The sequence below is a fragment of the Oncorhynchus keta genome, chromosome 9, assembly GCF_023373465.1.
Source record: "Oncorhynchus keta strain PuntledgeMale-10-30-2019 chromosome 9, Oket_V2, whole genome shotgun sequence".
In the NCBI taxonomy this organism is placed as follows: Eukaryota; Metazoa; Chordata; class Actinopteri; order Salmoniformes; family Salmonidae; genus Oncorhynchus; species Oncorhynchus keta.
Window position 1 is genome coordinate 7,695,958 of NC_068429.1, and position 19,140 is coordinate 7,715,097.

General features: G+C 45.1%; 1 protein-coding gene across 6 annotated transcripts in view; it reads right to left on the reverse strand.

The window, feature by feature from the left end:
- LOC118388042 (ras-specific guanine nucleotide-releasing factor RalGPS1) overlaps window positions 1-19,140 on the reverse strand; it is a 319,864-nt gene that overhangs the window by 196,081 nt on the left and 104,643 nt on the right. For all 6 annotated transcript variants that reach the window (XM_052525026.1, XM_052525027.1, XM_052525028.1 and 3 more), the window contains one exon: window positions 10,326-10,415. In XM_052525026.1, coding sequence (XP_052380986.1) covers window positions 10,326-10,415 — 90 coding nt within the window. The remainder of the gene's footprint in view (window positions 1-10,325; window positions 10,416-19,140) is intronic.

The window sequence follows — 19,140 nt, forward strand, 5'->3', positions numbered from 1 at the left end:
TGAAGGACCTCGGCATTACTCTGGACCCTGATCTCTCTTTTGAAGAACATATCAAGACCATTTCAAGGACAGCTTTTTTCCATCTACGTAACATTGCAAAAATCAGAAACTTTCTGTCCAAAAATGATGCAGAAATATTTATCCATGCTTTTGTCACTTCTAGGTTAGACGACTACAATGCTCTACTTTCCGGCTACCCGGATAAAGCACTGAATAAACTTCAGTTAGTGCTAAATACGGCTGCTAGAATCCTGACTAGAACCAAAAAATGTGATCATATTACTCCAGTGCTAGCCTCTCTACACTGGCTTCCTGTCAAAGCAAGGGCTGATTTCAAGGTTTTACTGCTAACCTACAAAGCATTACATGGGCTTGCTCCTACCTATCTCTCTGATTTGGTCCTGCCGTACATACCTACACGTACGCTACGGTCACAAACGCAGGCCTCCTAATTGTCCCTAGAATTTCTAAGCAAACAGCTGGAGGCAGGGCTTTCTCCTATAGAGCTCCATTTTTATGGAACGGTCTGCCTACCCATGTCAGAGACGCAAACTCGGTCTCAACCTTTAAGTCTTTACTGAAGACTCATCTCTTCAGTGGGTCATATGGTTGAGTGTAGTCTGGCCCAGGAGTGTGAAGGTGAACGGAAAGGCTCTGGAGCAACGAACCACCCTTGCTGTCTCTGCCTGGCCGGTTCCCCTCATTCCACTGGGATTCTCTGCCTCTAACCCTATTACAGGGGCTGAGTCACTGGCTTACTGGGGCTCTCTCATGCCGTCCCTGGAGGGGGTGCGTCACCTGAGTGGGTTGATTCACTGTTGTGGTCGTCCTGTCTGGGTTGGTGCCCCCCCTTGGGTTGTCCCGTGGCGGAGATCTTTGTGGGCTATACTCAGCCTTGTCTCAGGATGGTAAGTTGGTGGTTTAAGATATCCCTCTAGTGGTGTGGGGGCTGTGCTTTGGCAAAGTGGGTGGGGTTATATCCTTCCTGTTTGGCCCTGTCCGGGGGTGTCCTCGGATGGGGCCACAGTGTCTCCTGACCCCTCCTGTCTCAGCCTCCAGTATTTATGCTGCAGTAGTTTGTGTTGGGGGGCTAGGGTCAGTTTGTTATATCTGGAATACTTCTCATGTCCTATTCGGTGTCCTGTGTGAATCTAAGTGTGCGTTCTCTAATTCTCTCTTTCTTTCTCTCTCTCGGACGACCTAGGCCCTAGGACCATGCCCCAGGACTACCTGACATGATGACTCCTTGCTGTCCCCAGTCCACCTGGCCATGCTGCTGCTCCAGTTTCAACTGACCTGAGCCCTAGGACCATGTGCCAGGACTACCTGACATGATGACTCGTTGCTGTCCCCAGTCCACCTGGCCATGCTGCTGCTCCAGTTTCAACTGACCTGAGCCCTAGGACCATGTGCCAGGACTACCTGACATGATGACTCGTTGCTGTCCCCAGTCCACCTGGCCATGCTGCTGCTCCAGTTTCAACTGTTCTGCCTTACTATTATTCGACCATGCTGGTCATTTATGAACATTTGAACATCTTGGCCATGTTCTGTTATAATCTCCACCCGGCACAGCCAGAAGAGGACTGGCCACCCCACATAGCCTGGTTCCTCTCTAGGTTTTGGCCTTTCTAGGGAGTTTTTCCTAGCCACCGTGCTTCTACACCTGCATTGCTTGCTGTTTGGGGTTTTAGGCTGGGTTTCTGTACAGCACTTTGAGATATCAGCTGATGTACGAAGGGCTATATAAATAAATTTGATTTGATTTCATAGGCCACCAGCATAAACTATGTGAAAGGCTAGCCCATGTTCATGTCATAGGCCACCAGCATAAACTATGTGAAAGGCTAGCCCATGTTCACGTCATAGGCCACCAGCATAAACTATGTGAAAGGCTAGCCCATGTTCATGTCATATGTCACCAGCATAAACTATGTGAAAGGCTAGCCCATGTTCATGTCGTATGTCACCAGCATAAACTATGTGAAAGGCTAGCCCATGTTCATGTCACCAGTATAAACTATGTGAAAGGCTAGCCCATGTTCATGTCACCAGTATAAACTATGTGAAAGGCTAGCCCATGTTCATGTCACCAGTATAAACTATGTGAAAGGCTAGCCCATGTTCATGTCACCAGCATAAACTATGTGAAAGGCTAGCCCATGTTCATGTCACCAGCATAAACTATGTGAAAGGCTAGCCCATGTTCATGTCATAGGCCACCAGCATAAACTATGTGAAAGGCTAGCCCATGTTCATGTCACCAGCATAAACTATGTGAAAGGCTAGCCCATGTTCATGTCACCAGCATAAACTATGTGAAAGGCTAGCCCATGTTCATGTCATAGGCCACCAGCATAAACTATGTGAAAGGCTAGCCCATGTTCATGTCATAGGCCACCAGCATAAACTATGTGAAAGGCTAGCCCATGTTCATGTCACCAGCATAAACTATGTGAAAGGCTAGTCCATGTTCATGTCACCAGCATAAACTATGTGAAAGGCTAGCCCATGTTCATGTCACCAGCATAAACTATGTGAAAGGCTAGCCCATGTTCATGTCACCAGCATAAACTATGTGAAAGGCTAGCCCATGTTCATGTCACCAGCATAAACTATGTGAAAGGCTAGCCCATGTTCATGTCACCAGCATAAACTATGTGAAAGGCTAGCCCATGTTCATGTCACCAGCATAAACTATGTGAAAGGCTAGTCCATGTTCACGTCATAGGTCACCAGTATAAACTATGTGAAAGGCTAGCCCATGTTCATGTCACCAGTATAAACTATGTGAAAGGCTAGCCCATGTTCATGTCACCAGTATAAACTATGTGAAAGGCTAGCCCATGTTCATGTCATATGTCACCAGCATAAACTATGTGAAAGGCTAGCCCATGTTCATGTCATATGTCACCAGTATAAACTATGTGAAAGGCTAGCCCATGTTCATGTCATATGTCACCAGTATAAACTATGTGAAAGGCTAGCCCATGTTCATGTCACCAGTATAAACTATGTGAAAGGCTAGCCCATGTTCATGTCACCAGTATAAACTATGTGAAAGGCTAGCCCATGTTCATGTCACCAGTATAAACTATGTGAAAGGCTAGCCCATGTTCATGTCACCAGTATAAACTATGTGAAAGGCTAGCCCATGTTCATGTCACCAGTATAAACTATGTGAAAGGCTAGCCCATGTTCATGTCACCAGTATAAACTATGTGAAAGGCTAGCCCATGTTCATGTCACCAGTATAAACTATGTGAAAGGCTAGCCCATGTTCATGTCACCAGTATAAACTATGTGAAAGGCTAGCCCATGTTCATGTCACCAGTATAAACTATGTGAAAGGCTAGCCCATGTTCATGTCACCAGTATAAACTATGTGAAAGGCTAGCCCATGTTCATGTCATATGTCACCAGTATAAACTATGTGAAAGGCTAGTCCATGTTCATGTCACCAGTATAAACTATGTGAAAGGCTAGCCCATGTTCATGTCACCAGTATAAACTATGTGAAAGGCTAGTCCATGTTCATGTCACCAGTATAAACTATGTGAAAGGCTAGCCCATGTTCATGTCACCAGTATAAACTATGTGAAAGGCTAGTCCATGTTCATGTCACCAGTATAAACTATGTGAAAGGCTAGTCCATGTTCATGTCACCAGTATAAACTATGTGAAAGGCTAGCCCATGTTCATGTCACCAGTATAAACTATGTGAAATGCCCATGTTCATGTCACCAGCATAAACTATGTGAAAGGCTAGTCCATGTTCATGTCATAGGCCACCAGTATAAACTATGTGAAAGGCTAGCCCATGTTCATGTCACCAGTATAAACTATGTGAAAGGCTAGCCCATGTTCATGTCACCAGTATAAACTATGTGAAAGGCTAGCCCATGTTCATGTCACCAGCATAAACTATGTGAAAGGCTAGCCCATGTTCATGTCACCAGTATAAACTATGTGAAAGGCTAGTCCATGTTCATGTCACCAGTATAAACTATGTGAAAGGCTAGTCCATGTTCATGTCACCAGTATAAACTATGTGAAAGGCTAGCCCATGTTCATGTCACCAGTATAAACTATGTGAAAGGCTAGCCCATGTTCATGTCATAGGCCACCAGTATAAACTATGTGAAAGGCTAGCCCATGTTCACGTCATATGTCACCAGTATAAACTATGTGAAAGGCTAGCCCATGTTCACGTCATAGGTCACCAGTATAAACTATGTGAAAGGCTAGTCCATGTTCATGTCATAGGTCACCAGTATAAACTATGTGAAAGGCTAGTCCATGTTCATGTCACCAGTATAAACTATGTGAAAGGCTAGCCCATGTTCATGTCACCAGTATAAACTATGTGAAAGGCTAGCCCATGTTCATGTCATAGGCCACCAGTATAAACTATGTGAAAGGCTAGCCCATGTTCATGTCATAGGCCACCAGTATAAACTATGTGAAAGGCTAGCCCATGTTCATGTCATAGGCCACCAGTATAAACTATGTGAAAGGCTAGTCCATGTTCATGTCACCAGTATAAACTATGTGAAAGGCTAGCCCATGTTCATGTCACCAGTATAAACTATGTGAAAGGCTAGCCCATGTTCATGTCACCAGCATAAACTATGTGAAAGGCTAGCCCATGTTCATGTCACCAGTATAAACTATGTGAAAGGCTAGCCCATGTTCATGTCACCAGTATAAACTATGTGAAAGGCTAGCCCATGTTCATGTCACCAGTATAAACTATGTGAAAGGCTAGCCCATGTTCATGTCACCAGTATAAACTATGTGAAAGGCTAGCCCATGTTCATGTCACCAGTATAAACTATGTGAAAGGCTAGCCCATGTTCATGTCATAGGCCACCAGTATAAACTATGTGAAAGGCTAGCCCATGTTCACGTCATAGGTCACCAATATAAACTATGTGAAAGGCTAGCCCATGTTCATGTCACCAGTATAAACTATGTGAAAGGTAGCCCATGTTCATGTCAATATAAACTATGTGAAAGGCTAGCCCATGTTCATGTCACCAATATAAACTATGTGAAAGGCTAGTCCATGTTCACGTCATAGGTCACCAGTATAAACTATGTGAAAGGCTAGTCCATGTTCATGTCACCAGTATAAACTATGTGAAAGGCTAGCCCATGTTCATGTCATAGGCCACCAGTATAAACTATGTGAAAGGCTAGCCCATGTTCATGTCATAGGCCACCAGTATAAACTATGTGAAAGGCTAGCCCATGTTCATGTCACAAGTCATATCTCCACTGCATATTTCTTTCCCCTCACTAAAATTGGGCTTTATTTGATAACATTAATGGGTTCGCTAGAGAAATAACAACGCATGACATGTACATGTGACCAAGTGGGGGGGGGGGGTCGCCGACGACGACACATCCATTAATGACCCAAGACAGATTTTTTTTAAAGGCCTGTAATTATGGTGCTGTAATAAAATCTTGATAGATGTGCTGAGCAAGATGAATAGACACCTCGTTTCAAAGCAGTTATTGATGCAGGTACTTCCCTATTCTACTGGAGCATAACATTTTATATTTTTTTGCCAGATCGACACCAAAGCGCTGCCACGGTGCTTTAAGTGTTGATGACTACACACCGTGATTACCTGGAGCTATTCGTTAATAAATCATACAGCTGGGAAAACCACAAAAACGTCACACTTAACATTTTGCACCATAGATTCAAGAAGTCTGTTTGAATATTATTATTATTATTCTTTTTTTAAACATCTGCAATATCGCTTATTTTCATACCTACACTTCTCAACCGGCTCCTTGGAAAGGACACTGCTACGTGTCATTTAAGTCCCATGTGTTGCGTGGGCTTGAGCAGAGTGCTTGGGCCCACCATACATACGGGTAAACACACCAGGATGGTCTGCTGGTATAAATAGGACCTCAGCATTACGGAAGACACCCTGTACAACAGGTTAGAGTCCCACGTAATGTCAATAACTCCCTAGACGATCTTTAGGATGTTCAAAATAATACTTTGTTTGGTGGCAACTGCAAACTGTTGACATATTACTTTAGCTAACTACCCTCAATACGCTGCCAACTACCCTCAATACGCTGCCAACTACCCTCAATACGCTGCCAACTACCCTCAATACGCTGCCAACTACCCTCAATACGCTGCCAACTACCCTCAATACGCTGCCAACTACCCTCAATACGCTGCCAACTACCCTCAATACGCTGCCAACTACCCTCAATACGCTGCCAACTACCCTCAATACGCTGCCAACTACCCTCAATACGCTGCAAACTGTTGACATATTACTTTAGCTAACTACCCTCAATACGCTGCCAACTACCCTCAATACGCTGCCAACTACCCTCAATACGCTGCCAACTACCCTCAATACGCTGCCAACTACCCTCAATACGCTGCCAACTACCCTCAATACGCTGCCAACTACCCTCAATACGCTGCCAACTACCCTCAATACGCTGCCAACTACCCTCAATACGCTGCCAACTACCCTCAATACGCTGCCAACTACCCTCAATACGCTGTAAACTGTTGACATATTACTTTAGCTAACTACCCTCAATACGCTGCCAACTACCCTCAATGCTCTGCCAACTACCCTCAATGCTCTGCCAACTACCCTCAATACGCTGTAAACTGTTGACATATTACTTTAGCTAACTACCCTCAATACGCTGCCAACTACCCTCAATACGCTGCCAACTACCCTCAATATGCTGCCAACTACCCTCAATACGCTGCCAACTACCCTCAATACTCTGCCAACTACCCTCAATACGCTGCCAACTACCCTCAATACGCTGCCAACTACCCTCAATACGCTGCCAACTACCCTAAATACGCTGCAACTACCCTCAATACGCTGCAAACTGTTGACATATTACTTTAGCTAACTACCCTCAATACGCTGCCAATTACCCTCAATACGCTGCCAACTACCCTCAATACGCTGCCAACTACCCTCAATACGCTGCCAACTACCCTCAATACGCTGCCAACTACCCTCAATACGCTGCCAACTACCCTCAATACGCTGCCAACTACCCTCAATACGCTGCCAACTACCCTCAATACGCTGCCAACTACCCTCAATACGCTGTAAACTGTTGACATATTACTTTAGCTAACTACCCTCAATACGCTGCCAACTACCCTCAATACGCTGCCAACTACCCTCAATACGCTGCCAACTACCCTCAATACGCTGCCAACTACCCTCAATACGCTGCCAACTACCCTCAATACGCTGCAAACTGTTGACATATTACTTTAGCCAACTACCCTCAATACGCTGCCAACTACCCTCAATACGCTGCCAACTACCCTCAATGCTCTGCCAACTACCCTCAATACGCTGTAAACTGTTGACATTACTTTAGCTAACTACCCTCAATACGCTGCCAACTACCCTCAATGCTCTGCTAACTACCCTCAATACGCTGCCAACTACCCTCAATACGCTGCTACCTATTGACATATAAACTCAGCCAACTACCCTCAATACGCTGCCAACTACCCTCAATACGCTGCCAACTACCCTCAATACGCTGCCAACTACCCTCAATACGCTGCCAACTACCCTCAATACGCTGCCAACTACCCTCAATACGCTGCCAACTACCCTCAATACGCTGCCAACTACCCTCAATACGCTGCCAACTACCCTCAATACGCTGCCAACTACCCTCAATACGCTGCCAACTACCCTCAATACGCTGCTAACTACCCTCAATGCGCTGCCAACTACCCTCAATGCGCTGCCAACTACCCTCAATGCCCTCAACCCTCAATGCGCTGCCAACTACCCTCAATGCGCTGCCAACTACCCTCAATGCTCTGCCAACTACCCTCAATGCTCTGCCAACTACCCTCAATGCTCTGCCAACTACCCTCAATACGCTGCCAACTACCCTCAATACGCTGCCAACTACCCTCAATACGCTGCCAACTACCCTCAATGCGCTGCCAACTACCCTCAATGCGCTGCCAACTACCCTCAATGCTCTGCCAACTACCCTCAATGCTCTGCCAACTACCCTCAATGCTCTGCCAACTACCCTCAATACGCGCCAACTACCCTCAATGCTCTGCCAACTACCCTCAATACGCTGCCAACTACCCTCAATACGCTGCCAACTACCCTCAATGCTCTGCCAACTACCCTCAATGCTCTGCCAACTACCCTCAATGCTCTGCCAACTACCCTCAATGCTCTGCCAACTACCCTCAATGCTCTGCCAACTACCCTCAATGCTCTGCCAACTACCCTCAATACGCTGCCAACTACCCTCAATACGCTGCCAACTACCCTCAATGCTCTGCCAACTACCCTCAATGCTCTGCCAACTACCCTCAATGCTCTGCCAACTACCCTCAATGCTCTGCCAACTACCCTCAATGCTCTGCCAACTACCCTCAATACGCTGTAAACTGTTGACATATTACTTTAGCTAACTACCCTCAATACGCTGCCAACTACCCTCAATACGCTGCCAACTACCCTCAATACGCTGCCAACTACCCTCAATACGCTGCCAACTACCCTCAATACGCTGCCAACTACCCTCAATACGCTGCCAACTACCCTCAATGCTCTGCCAACTACCCTCAATGCTCTGCCAACTACCCTCAATGCTCTGCCAACTACCAATGCTCTCAACTACCCTCAATGCTCTGCCAACTACCCTCAATGCTCTGCCAACTACCCTCAATACGCTGCCAACTACCCTCAATGCTCTGCCAACTACCCTCAATGCTCTGCCAACTACCCTCAATGCTCTGCCAACTACCCTCAATGCTCTGCCAACTACCCTCAATACGCTGTAAACTGTTGACATATTACTTTAGCTAACTACCCTCAATACGCTGCCAACTACCCTCAATGCTCTGCCAACTACCCTCAATGCTCTGCCAACTACCCTCAATGCTCTGCCAACTACCCTCAATGCTCTGCCAACTACCCTCAATACGCTGTAAACTGTTGACATATTACTTTAGCTAACTACCCTCAATACGCTGCCAACTACCCTCAATACGCTGCCAACTACCCTCAATACGCTGCCAACTACCCTCAATACGCTGCCAACTACCCTCAATACGCTGCCAACTACCCTCAATACGCTGCCAACTACCCTCAATGCTCTGCCAACTACCCTCAATGTTGACCCTCAATGCTCTGCCAACTACCCTCAATGCTCTGCCAACTACCCTCAATGCTCTGCCAACTACCCTCAATGCTCTGCCAACTACCCTCAATGCTCTGCCAACTACCCTCAATGCTCTGCCAACTACCCTCAATACGCTGCCAACTACCCTCAATGCTCTGCCAACTACCCTCAATGCTCTGCCAACTACCCTCAATGCTCTGCCAACTACCCTCAATGCTCTGCCAACTACCCTCAATGCTCTGCCAACTACCCTCAATACGCTGTAAACTGTTGACATATTACTTTAGCTAACTACCCTCAATACGCTGCCAACTACCCTCAATACGCTGCCAACTACCCTCAATACGCTGCCAACTACCCTCAATACGCTGCCAACTACCCTCAATACGCTGCCAACTACCCTCAATACGCTGCCAACTACCCTCAATACGCTGCCAACTACCCTCAATACGCTGTAAACTGTTGACATAGTACTTTAGCTAACTACCCTCAATATGCTTGATAACTTAGGTGCTACATGTTCAGTTGACAGTGAACTAATCAAACTGAATATCTGTGTATAGTATTATAGATAAACTGTGTGTGTGTGTGGGGGATCTACTCCAACTTTTAATGAATGAATTAAATGGTGAACTGAGGGGAGCTCCGAGTGAACAAGCGTCCATAGGGACAGCAGTATTTGTGTGAACCTCAAGGCCTAGTGGCCATTAGAGGTACTACTCCCAAGGGTTTGTTTTGTCTTGTCGGTCGCAGGAGAACCTCTGGATTGCACAACAACATTTTGCCATGCGTTAAGATACAGCAGGCGCTAAATGGGATGTTTCCTCAGTGACACTGGCTGACTAGTATGGCTACAAAGGAAGGAATATTCACACCAGTGTGGATGTAGGGCAAGTTCATCATGTTTCCATTTCTATGTTATTATTCAGTGGACTCTTTTCTAAAATCTGTACTTTGTGTAACAATTATTGTTTGTGTGTTTTGTTGAGCAGCCCTACCCACTGGTCAATAAGCAGAGGATACGAGGAAGATTTGAGTGTTTGACTGTGTTGCTGGAGTCTAACAGTGTGGTTCATTTTCTCATTCGTCCTAGAACCAATAGTCTCAGCGGCCAAGTGGTCTGAACTCACCTTGGCTATTTTAACAAAATGGCTCAGTATTTCTGCTCGGATCTTCAGCGTCTGGGCAGTCAAAATTTCTCTCACCAGCCAAAAGCTAACCTGCAAAAAAAAAAAAAAAAAAAAAAGAAGTACATAATTACTGAGTATACATATGGAGAACAGTATTAAAAGACACACACAATCTAGACATCAGTCTGCATTCACATTATCGACTCGTGACAGCAGGATGAAACCAGATGGTATTCTTTCAATGAGACAACCATTACTACCATAAAATTATTATAGAAAATTAGACAAATTACGCCCATTTTTAGATTGGTAAATTAGTAGTTAGTCTAGCGGGAGACCCCCAAGGACCGACCAGGAATGAATAGGCCTACCTCTACACTGTTTCCCAAGTTATTAGACATACACTGCAACAACAACAACAAAATGCCGTTCAACAGTTTATTAACTCTCCATAGCCATTGTGGGTGATCAGATTAGAGTCACGAGTGAGAATCACTCACTTAACACTGTGGTTAGTGAGCAGTAGTCACTCATTTCTAACTTTGCGATTAAAAGCAATAGCAGCTGGAGTCTGTGCATGTCTTGTCAGAAATGGGCAAGGCAAACACAGTTCAACCAAGCCCATAACCCCTACAAGGTCTGGTCCATGAATCTCCTTAGAGGCCGGGAGGGAAATTCAATTGAGAAAAACCACTAGCTTAAGGAGAACTCATTTCTGAATTTACCCACAAAAACAAAAATGGGAAGAAAATCTGAAGCAAAACCCACAATAACACTAGACATGGAAACCCATTAAAAGCCATTTGGTTTCCTTGATTGTATTTGTGCCGCAAACACTGTGCGCCATCCACATGGGCTTAGCTTGGCAGAGCCTCACAAACCCCAAATGAGTTTTAACAAAGGGCATTTGCAGTGGTATTGTGTGTGTGTGTGTGTGTGTGTGTGTGTGTGTGTGTGTGTGTGTGTGTGTGTGTGTGTGTGTGTGTGTGTGTGTGTGTGTGTGTGTGTGTCACACAGAGTTATTTCACCCATGTGAACAGAAGGAGAGACGCATGATGGATCCAAACCGTTCTTGACAACAACTTGCCCTTTTCACCTACATCTGACAGTTTTATTATGCTCGAAGGCTAATTCCTTTATCATGTGAGGGCAAAAGCTCTGCTTTTCAGTTTTTCACTGGAAAATATAAATGAACTTTGCTTGTAACGCAGCTCAACTGGCTATCACCGTGACAGGAACTGCTGTCTGGTTCTGACTGGGCAGTTCCTTCCTGTTACGACAGGTTTAGGTTTTTGACAGGAAGATAACCTGCTATAATTTTCTGGTTCTGGCCTATGTCAGATTTACTGTAACAGCTCCGGAGGAAACAGAGACCACAGGGTAAACCAGAGATCCTACAGTGAACACCATTCAGCCAGATCCTGGGACTTCCACCTGTAAGCTTGGGAAGCCTCCATTTGACAGACAACCATCATGATATATTTCCTGCCGAGTCCCCCAGGGGCTTGTTTCAGCTCCAATGCTTTTCTCAGATACTAGCCCTGGAATGGGGCAAGCTATAGCCCTGAATAGGAGCCCTGGAATTGGCCAGGCAATAGCCCTGAATAGGAGCCCAGAAAGGGCCCGCCTATAGCCCTGAATAGGAGCCCTGTGGGATCCTATGCACTGTAAGTACTGTATACATTTTCAATCTGGCAGTAAACAAGCTTCACTGTAAACATGTGCCATGATACTAATCATAGTAAACAGAACCTCCACAATAGGGATCCAGAAACAGGGCGTTTTCACTCTAAATCTTTGAATGGTTATGGGGCCCGTGCAAGTAGTTCATGGTCTGAAGGTGAATTAGCCTCAAACGTGATTGAATGTTTGTCTGCTAGCAAACATGGTGACCTTTAACCCTGATGTTTACTATAGGTACGGCTCATGGGTGGGACCGATGCTGGGTACACCACACAACACAACGTGAAGCAGATACATGATCGTGTACCTTTGGGGACAACCTATGCAGGGATACAGTAATATACAATTTGTTATGGTATAAGAGAAGGAAAAGTATATAGATGCAGGTTTCCATGTTAAAACTGCCCAGGCATCAGCCGGAGACTCCCACTGTTCAGTGGATTACTTCAAACCGTAGTGAAATATGAAAGAGAAATCTCACTACAATGTCTGTTTACCCACTTACCCTTTAACTACCCACTATGCATTGATAATACAAACACTAACTAGCCACTATTCATTGATCAAATAAATAGTAAAGTCCCACTATGCATCAGTAAAAATACATTTAAAAATGTACCTCGAACTATTCATCGACAAGACAAACATTTTAAACTATCTGCTGTTCATTGATAAAACTAGTCTCTCAGAAATGTTTTGGTCTTAGCCATTCCAACTGAAGATGAGGTAGTTCTCCTGGGACACGCATAACATCAGCAAATCACTGAGGATCCTCTCAAACCAACATCATCACGGTCACAGCGGAAACCGGGAGAGATCAAGATCACCTCACCAGAAAAATAATACCCCATAATGTCAAAGTGGAATTATGTTGGAATTTATTACAAATTAATTGAAAATGAAAAGTTGAAATATTTTATTGGTCAATAAGTATTCAACCCCTTTGTTATAGCAAGGCTAATGAAGTTCAAGAGTAAAAATGTGAAAGTAAAACACTGGAATGGAAGATTTGCAGTGAAAGAATGTGCAAAGTAGAGATAGAAACAATGGGGTGCAAAGGAGAAAAATAAATAAATACAGTAGGGAAAGAGGTAGTTGTTTGGGCTAAATTATAGATGGGCTATGTACAGGTGCAGTAATCTGTGAGCTGCTCTGACAGCTGATGCTTAAAGCTAGTGAGGGAGATAAGTGTTTCCGGTTTCGGAGATTTTTGTAGTTCGTTCCAGTCATTGGCAGCAGAGAACTGGAAGGAGAGGGGCGTAAAGGAAGAGTTTGTTTTGGGGGTGACCAGAGAGATATACCTGCTGGATTGCGTGCTACAGGTTGGGTGCTGCTATGGTGACCAGCGAGCTGAGATAAGGGGGGACTTTACCTAGCAGGGTCTTGTAGATGACCTGGAGCAGTGGGTTTGGCGACGAGTATGAAGCGAGGGCCAGCCAACGACAGCGTACAGGTCGCAGTGGTGGGTAGTATATGGGGCTTTGGTAACAAAACGGATGGTACTGTGATAGACTGCATCCAGTTTGTTGCCTTGGCAACAGCTAACAGGGATCCTTAATAATGCTTCTCTGTGTAGCATGCACACGTAAAAGTATTGCTCAATTCCAACAAACTGGAACGCAACGTTGAGGATAAAGTTCAGGAATGACACAATTTCATGCGTCCAACATCTAAAATAACATATTTCTGTGTTTTTGGAGCCTTTTTTCATGATTTGTTCTGTGTGTAAATGCAGAATGAGTATGAGGAAGTCTATCGCTGGTGGGGTAAGTGAAATCTCACAACAACAAAAAGGGTCTGGACACTTCCATAACATCCCATTTTACACAGATTGGGTCAAAAAAAAAAAGAAAAAAGAAGAGTGAACTTGTCTTTTAACATCGCAGGCAGGCTCAGGGCAAAGGACAGATGGTGTTCCGAGTTATAAAATATTATGTTTCGAAATGTAAAAACTCTAGCAATGTCTGAGCTCCACCTTCGAAGCATAGTAAGTAACAGTCTGATCGGAGTGGCTGTGAAGACATTTAACTGGCACCGTTCCATGGCCTACGGTCTGGGATTTGGGAAGCTGTTCAAATGGTCTTCATTCACCTTGATTCAGCTGTAAATCCTAACTTCGATTTAGGTCAAATGTTCACTCAGTAATGCATTGATGTCAAAGGGACACTTAAAAAAGAAAAATACATTTAAAAAAAGAGCAAATTCACCTAAATTAGCACCATAATGAAGATCTGGTGATGGTCAGTCTAAAACTCCCTTTTCAAACGGGTAACCTGCAATGAGCTAAACCTCTGGCTTGAGGACGTGACTGATCAGAATGTTACACCTTTCAAACTAGCGCTCGTGGCAATCCTTAAGATGGATACTAGTGCAATGTGCTTGGATCAGGAGGAGCCTTTAAAAAAAAAACATTTTTTAGCGGGTTGAAAGACTCATTACATCATCCACTGTGCTGCTTTCCACCGTTGCCATCTGACACAAATTGGGCCGTTGCTCATGAGCTAACGAGACACACTTATCCGAAAGCCCTTTGAGGAGGCGCCAGAGACGTTGAGTGTTGGACGGGGTCTAATCCCTCGCTAAGCTCTAAGGGCACCAGGGCTCCCTGTATCCTGGGTACCTATGAGGAATTCGCTATGGTTCTGCAACAGGGCCTTGAGAAGGAGTGGAGGAGAGAACGGGGAAACCGATATGCAACTTGGAGAGTACCCCCCTAACAGTATCATCATCATCATCATTCTTTCCGTGAATGTTGTGGGCGGCTACTGCGGCTCAAAGCTCTCCACCTGCCAGGGAACCCCCACACGTTCCAGAGTGGAAGTGGAGAGTGGTGAGTGTGTGAGAGCGAGAGATAAAGAGCGATAGAGAGAGAGAGACACAGGCAGTTCTGAGGTTGATCATGTGATGGAAGGGATGATTCAATACTCGCTATGACAACATGGCATTTTTATCTCAGCGGAGGCCAAGAGACACTTAAAAAAAAAAAAAGGAGCTCAGTGTAATCCCAGTGTCAATGAATCATTCACTCCTTAGGTCAACATAAACCTCCAAGAATGTATCAGTAGAACAATTTAAGTCAATAACATGGTTAATATCACTCCACTCCTTGGAGCATCTCTGAGTCTCCTTTCAAACTATGGCTTCATCCCAGCTAAAACGCTCCCAGGAAATTAACCCGCAGAGGAGAATGGAACCAAAATTAAACCGACAACAACACATGGTAATGCTACACGGGATCAATCTGAAATAAAAAAAATGTTTTGATACATATTATACAAAAAGAACACGTTAACACAAATTCATATACTAAACGAGTTCAGCAACATGGCCAGGACCAATGGCATCACAATTATGCTTTTGCCTGTTGTGAAATAACAGTGTGCGTTTGTTTCCCCTCAGGACATTGGGTGAGGGATATAGCAAACCTACCATTTCTCAAGCCGTAATCAAAACACATCCGTTGTGTGCAACACTACAGCGAAAAGGAAAACCTCCTTTAAACCTGCTAAATGTAATGCCAAAATGTGTATTTCCACCTAAATAGACAATACGCAAAAGTAATTATCACGAGGGCCATAAACAACGCATAGTAACGCTTATTACTCGCCACATCGTCATCTTTAGGCACCATCCCTCTGTGACCAAGAGGTCTTGTTTCAATTCTACTAAATTATTTTGAAATCCATCTGCGAACTTCACAACAAGATGGTGCTGCTTTGCTGCGATCGCTAGGCTCCTCCCACTTCATATGCCGTATTGTAAGCGGAGCTGCGAGGTTCACAGGAAATGGATCCTTTGTTTGGATAGGCCAGAAAACGAACGCGTCGGGACAAGCGGGACACACTGTACACAACAATGTCGGCCGGGAAATGGTGCAGAACTACTTAAAGTCCCCTAAATAGGGGGACTTACTGTTTTAAAAAAGTTTTTTTTGAATTCCTCGCCAATCAGCGACTAAAACGTTTACATCCCGTTTCTCCCGTTTCCAAGACGCTATATATATATAAAAAAGAAAATGTAATGCACGATTGGTTTGAACCATTCTGCCGATTATGCTTCAGTGGTCATGCAACAGTCAACATCTCAAGTGTTTACGGGAATCCAAGAGAGAATCCCAGATACCCTCCATGTTCGTGAAACAGTCACCCAGATGTCCTTCGATGGACAAGGATGTAAAAGGAAGCTGGAGGGGGAATTGGGATCTTTCAGAGGACCTCTTTCTCTCTGGCCTATGAAGGCGTATGCAGGTGACCCTTCAACAAGTACCTAACCTTCCTTTACATGTGTGGCCATCTTTCCAGAACCATGGAGCCAGCTAGTCATGTTTGGTCTAATTGTGTCGTAAAAAAAAAAACAGACCCAACCACCAGCTAAGAGACTGGTCATTTAAGTCATTTAAGTCTAAATATGGACGTTTATTTAAGTTAACTCAGTACTCTTCCATTTTGGCAACAAATGGGGAAAAAAAAGAGAAAGGATTTATTTCAAAGTGGTCCCGATCTGTTTCTAGTTATGACTTGGCTGTAATGGTAACAAATGCTTCCATGATAAATAGATCATAAACGTAAATGGCTAAATATCAGCAATCCAAGTATATGCTTCTAAATTGCACTTAGAAAAAATGAGGACTGGGAAAATAAACATAACTTCTCCTTTGAGACAATTACATTTGTACTTACGCAACTGAAAACAAAGGAATAGCATTAAAGTTAGAAATGTGTGAGATTAAACAGGCCAATTACAGCAATTAAATGACTGTCAATAACTGTATTTTGGCATTAATGCAACGTCTTGCCTTGGACTGTACAATGCCTTCCGGGGGAAGTCGGGAAAGAAAATGGAATATGCTCCGAGTGAGTCCTTTTTTTTTCTTTTAGTTCCAACTTCCCGCAAAGACGTAATAATTCAAATAAGTAAAGACGTTCTACAAAACTCCCAAATGTATTGTACCTTTAGTGGTGAATGGACCAGCAACGTTATCCCCCAACGTGGGGATAATGAACAATGGACCAGCAACGTTATCCCCCAACGTGGGGATAATGGACAATGGACCAGCAACGTTATCCCCCAACGTGGGGATAATGGACAATGGACCAGCAACGTTATCCCCCAACGTGGGGATAATGAACAATGGACCAGCAACGTTATCCCCCAACGTGGGGATAATGAACAAACCAGCAACGTTATCCCCCAACGTGGGGATAATGAACCAGCAACGTTATCCCCCAACGTGGGGATAATGAACCAGCAACGTTATCCCCCAACGTGGGGATAATGAACAATGGACCCGCAACGTTATCCCCCAACGTGGGGATAATGAACAATGGACCAGCAACGTTATCTCCCAACGTGGGGATAATGAACAATGGACCAGCAACGTTATCCCCCAACGTGGGGATAATGAACAATGGACCAGCAACGTTATCCCCCAACGTGGGGATAATGAACAATGGACCAGCAACGTTATCCCCCAACGTGGGGATAATGAACAATGGACCAGCAACGTTATCCCCCAACGTGGGGATAATGAACAATGGACCAGCAACGTTATCCCCCAACGTGGGGATAATGAACAATGGACCAGCAACGTTATCCCCCAACGTGGGGATAATGAACAATGGACCAGCAACGTTATCCCCAACGTGGGGATAATGAACAATGGACCAGCAACGTTATCCCCCAACGTGGGGATAATGAACAATGGACCAGCAACGTTATCCCCCAACGTGGGGATAATGAACAATGGACCAGCAACGTTATCCCCCAACGTGGGGATAATGAACAATGGACCAGCAACGTTATCCCCCAACGTGGGGATAATGAACAATGGACCAGCAACGTTATCCCCCAACGTGGGGATAATGAACAATGGACCGCAGCGTTATCCCCCAACGTGGGGATAATGAACAATGGACCAGCAACGTTATCCCCCAACGTGGGGATAATGAACAATGGACCAGCAACGTTATCCCCCAACGTGGGGATAATGAACAATGGACCAGCAACGTTATCCCCCAACGTGGGGATAATGAACAATGGACCAGCAACGTTATCCCCCAACGTGGGGATAATGAACAATGGACCAGCAACGCTATCCCCCAACGTGGGGATAATGAACAATGGACCAGCAACGTTATCCCCCAACGTGGGGATAATGAACAATGGACCAGCAACGTTATCCCCAACGTGGGGATAATGAACAATGGACCAGCAGCGTTATCCCCCAACGTCGGGATAATGAACAATGGACCAGCAACGTTATCCCCCAACGTGGGGATAATGAACCAGCAACGTTATCCCCCAACGTGGGGATAATGAACAATGGACCAGCAACGTTATCCCCCAACGTGGGGATAATGAACAATGGACCCATAGCGTTATCCCCAACGTGGGGATAATGAACAATGGACCAGCAACGTTATCCCCCAACGTGGGGATAATGAACAATGGACCCGCAACGTTATCCCCCAACGTGGGGATAATGAACAATGGACCAGCAACGTTATCCCCCAACGTGGGGATAATGAACAATGGACCAGCAACGTTATCCCCCAACGTGGGGATAATGAACAATGGACCAGCAACGTTATCCCCCAACGTGGGGATAATGAACAATAGACCAGGTTATTTCCAGTAGAACACTGACTAGGGAGCTGCCTACAGGGCTGTCCCCATGAGCCCCAACGTGGGGATAATGAACAGCCCTGTTGAAGAGCTGTGTCCAGCTGGATCGGCAGTCGCTGAGGAATGTCATCGTCAGTGTCGCTCGGACTACGTCGTGTCCGTCCTCACATTAAAAGATATTCCATTCAAACCAAAGGTTTTCTTTAGTTTACAAACCAGGGTTTCAAATGAAATCAATGTCTTTATTTCTTTCTATATCTGTACCCTCCGACTGCCAATAAAGACGGAGATAAGACAAAAGGGTGGTGGAGTGGGACGGAGACAAAAGGGTGGTGGAGTGGGACGGAGACAAAAGGGTGGGTGGAGTGGGACGGAGACAAAAGGGCGGGTGGAGTGGGACGGAGACAAAAGGGTGGGTGGAGTGGGACGGAGACAAAAGGGTGGTGGAGTGGGACGGAGACAAAAGGGTGGTGGAGGGGACGGAGACTAAAGGGCGGGGATGGAGAGG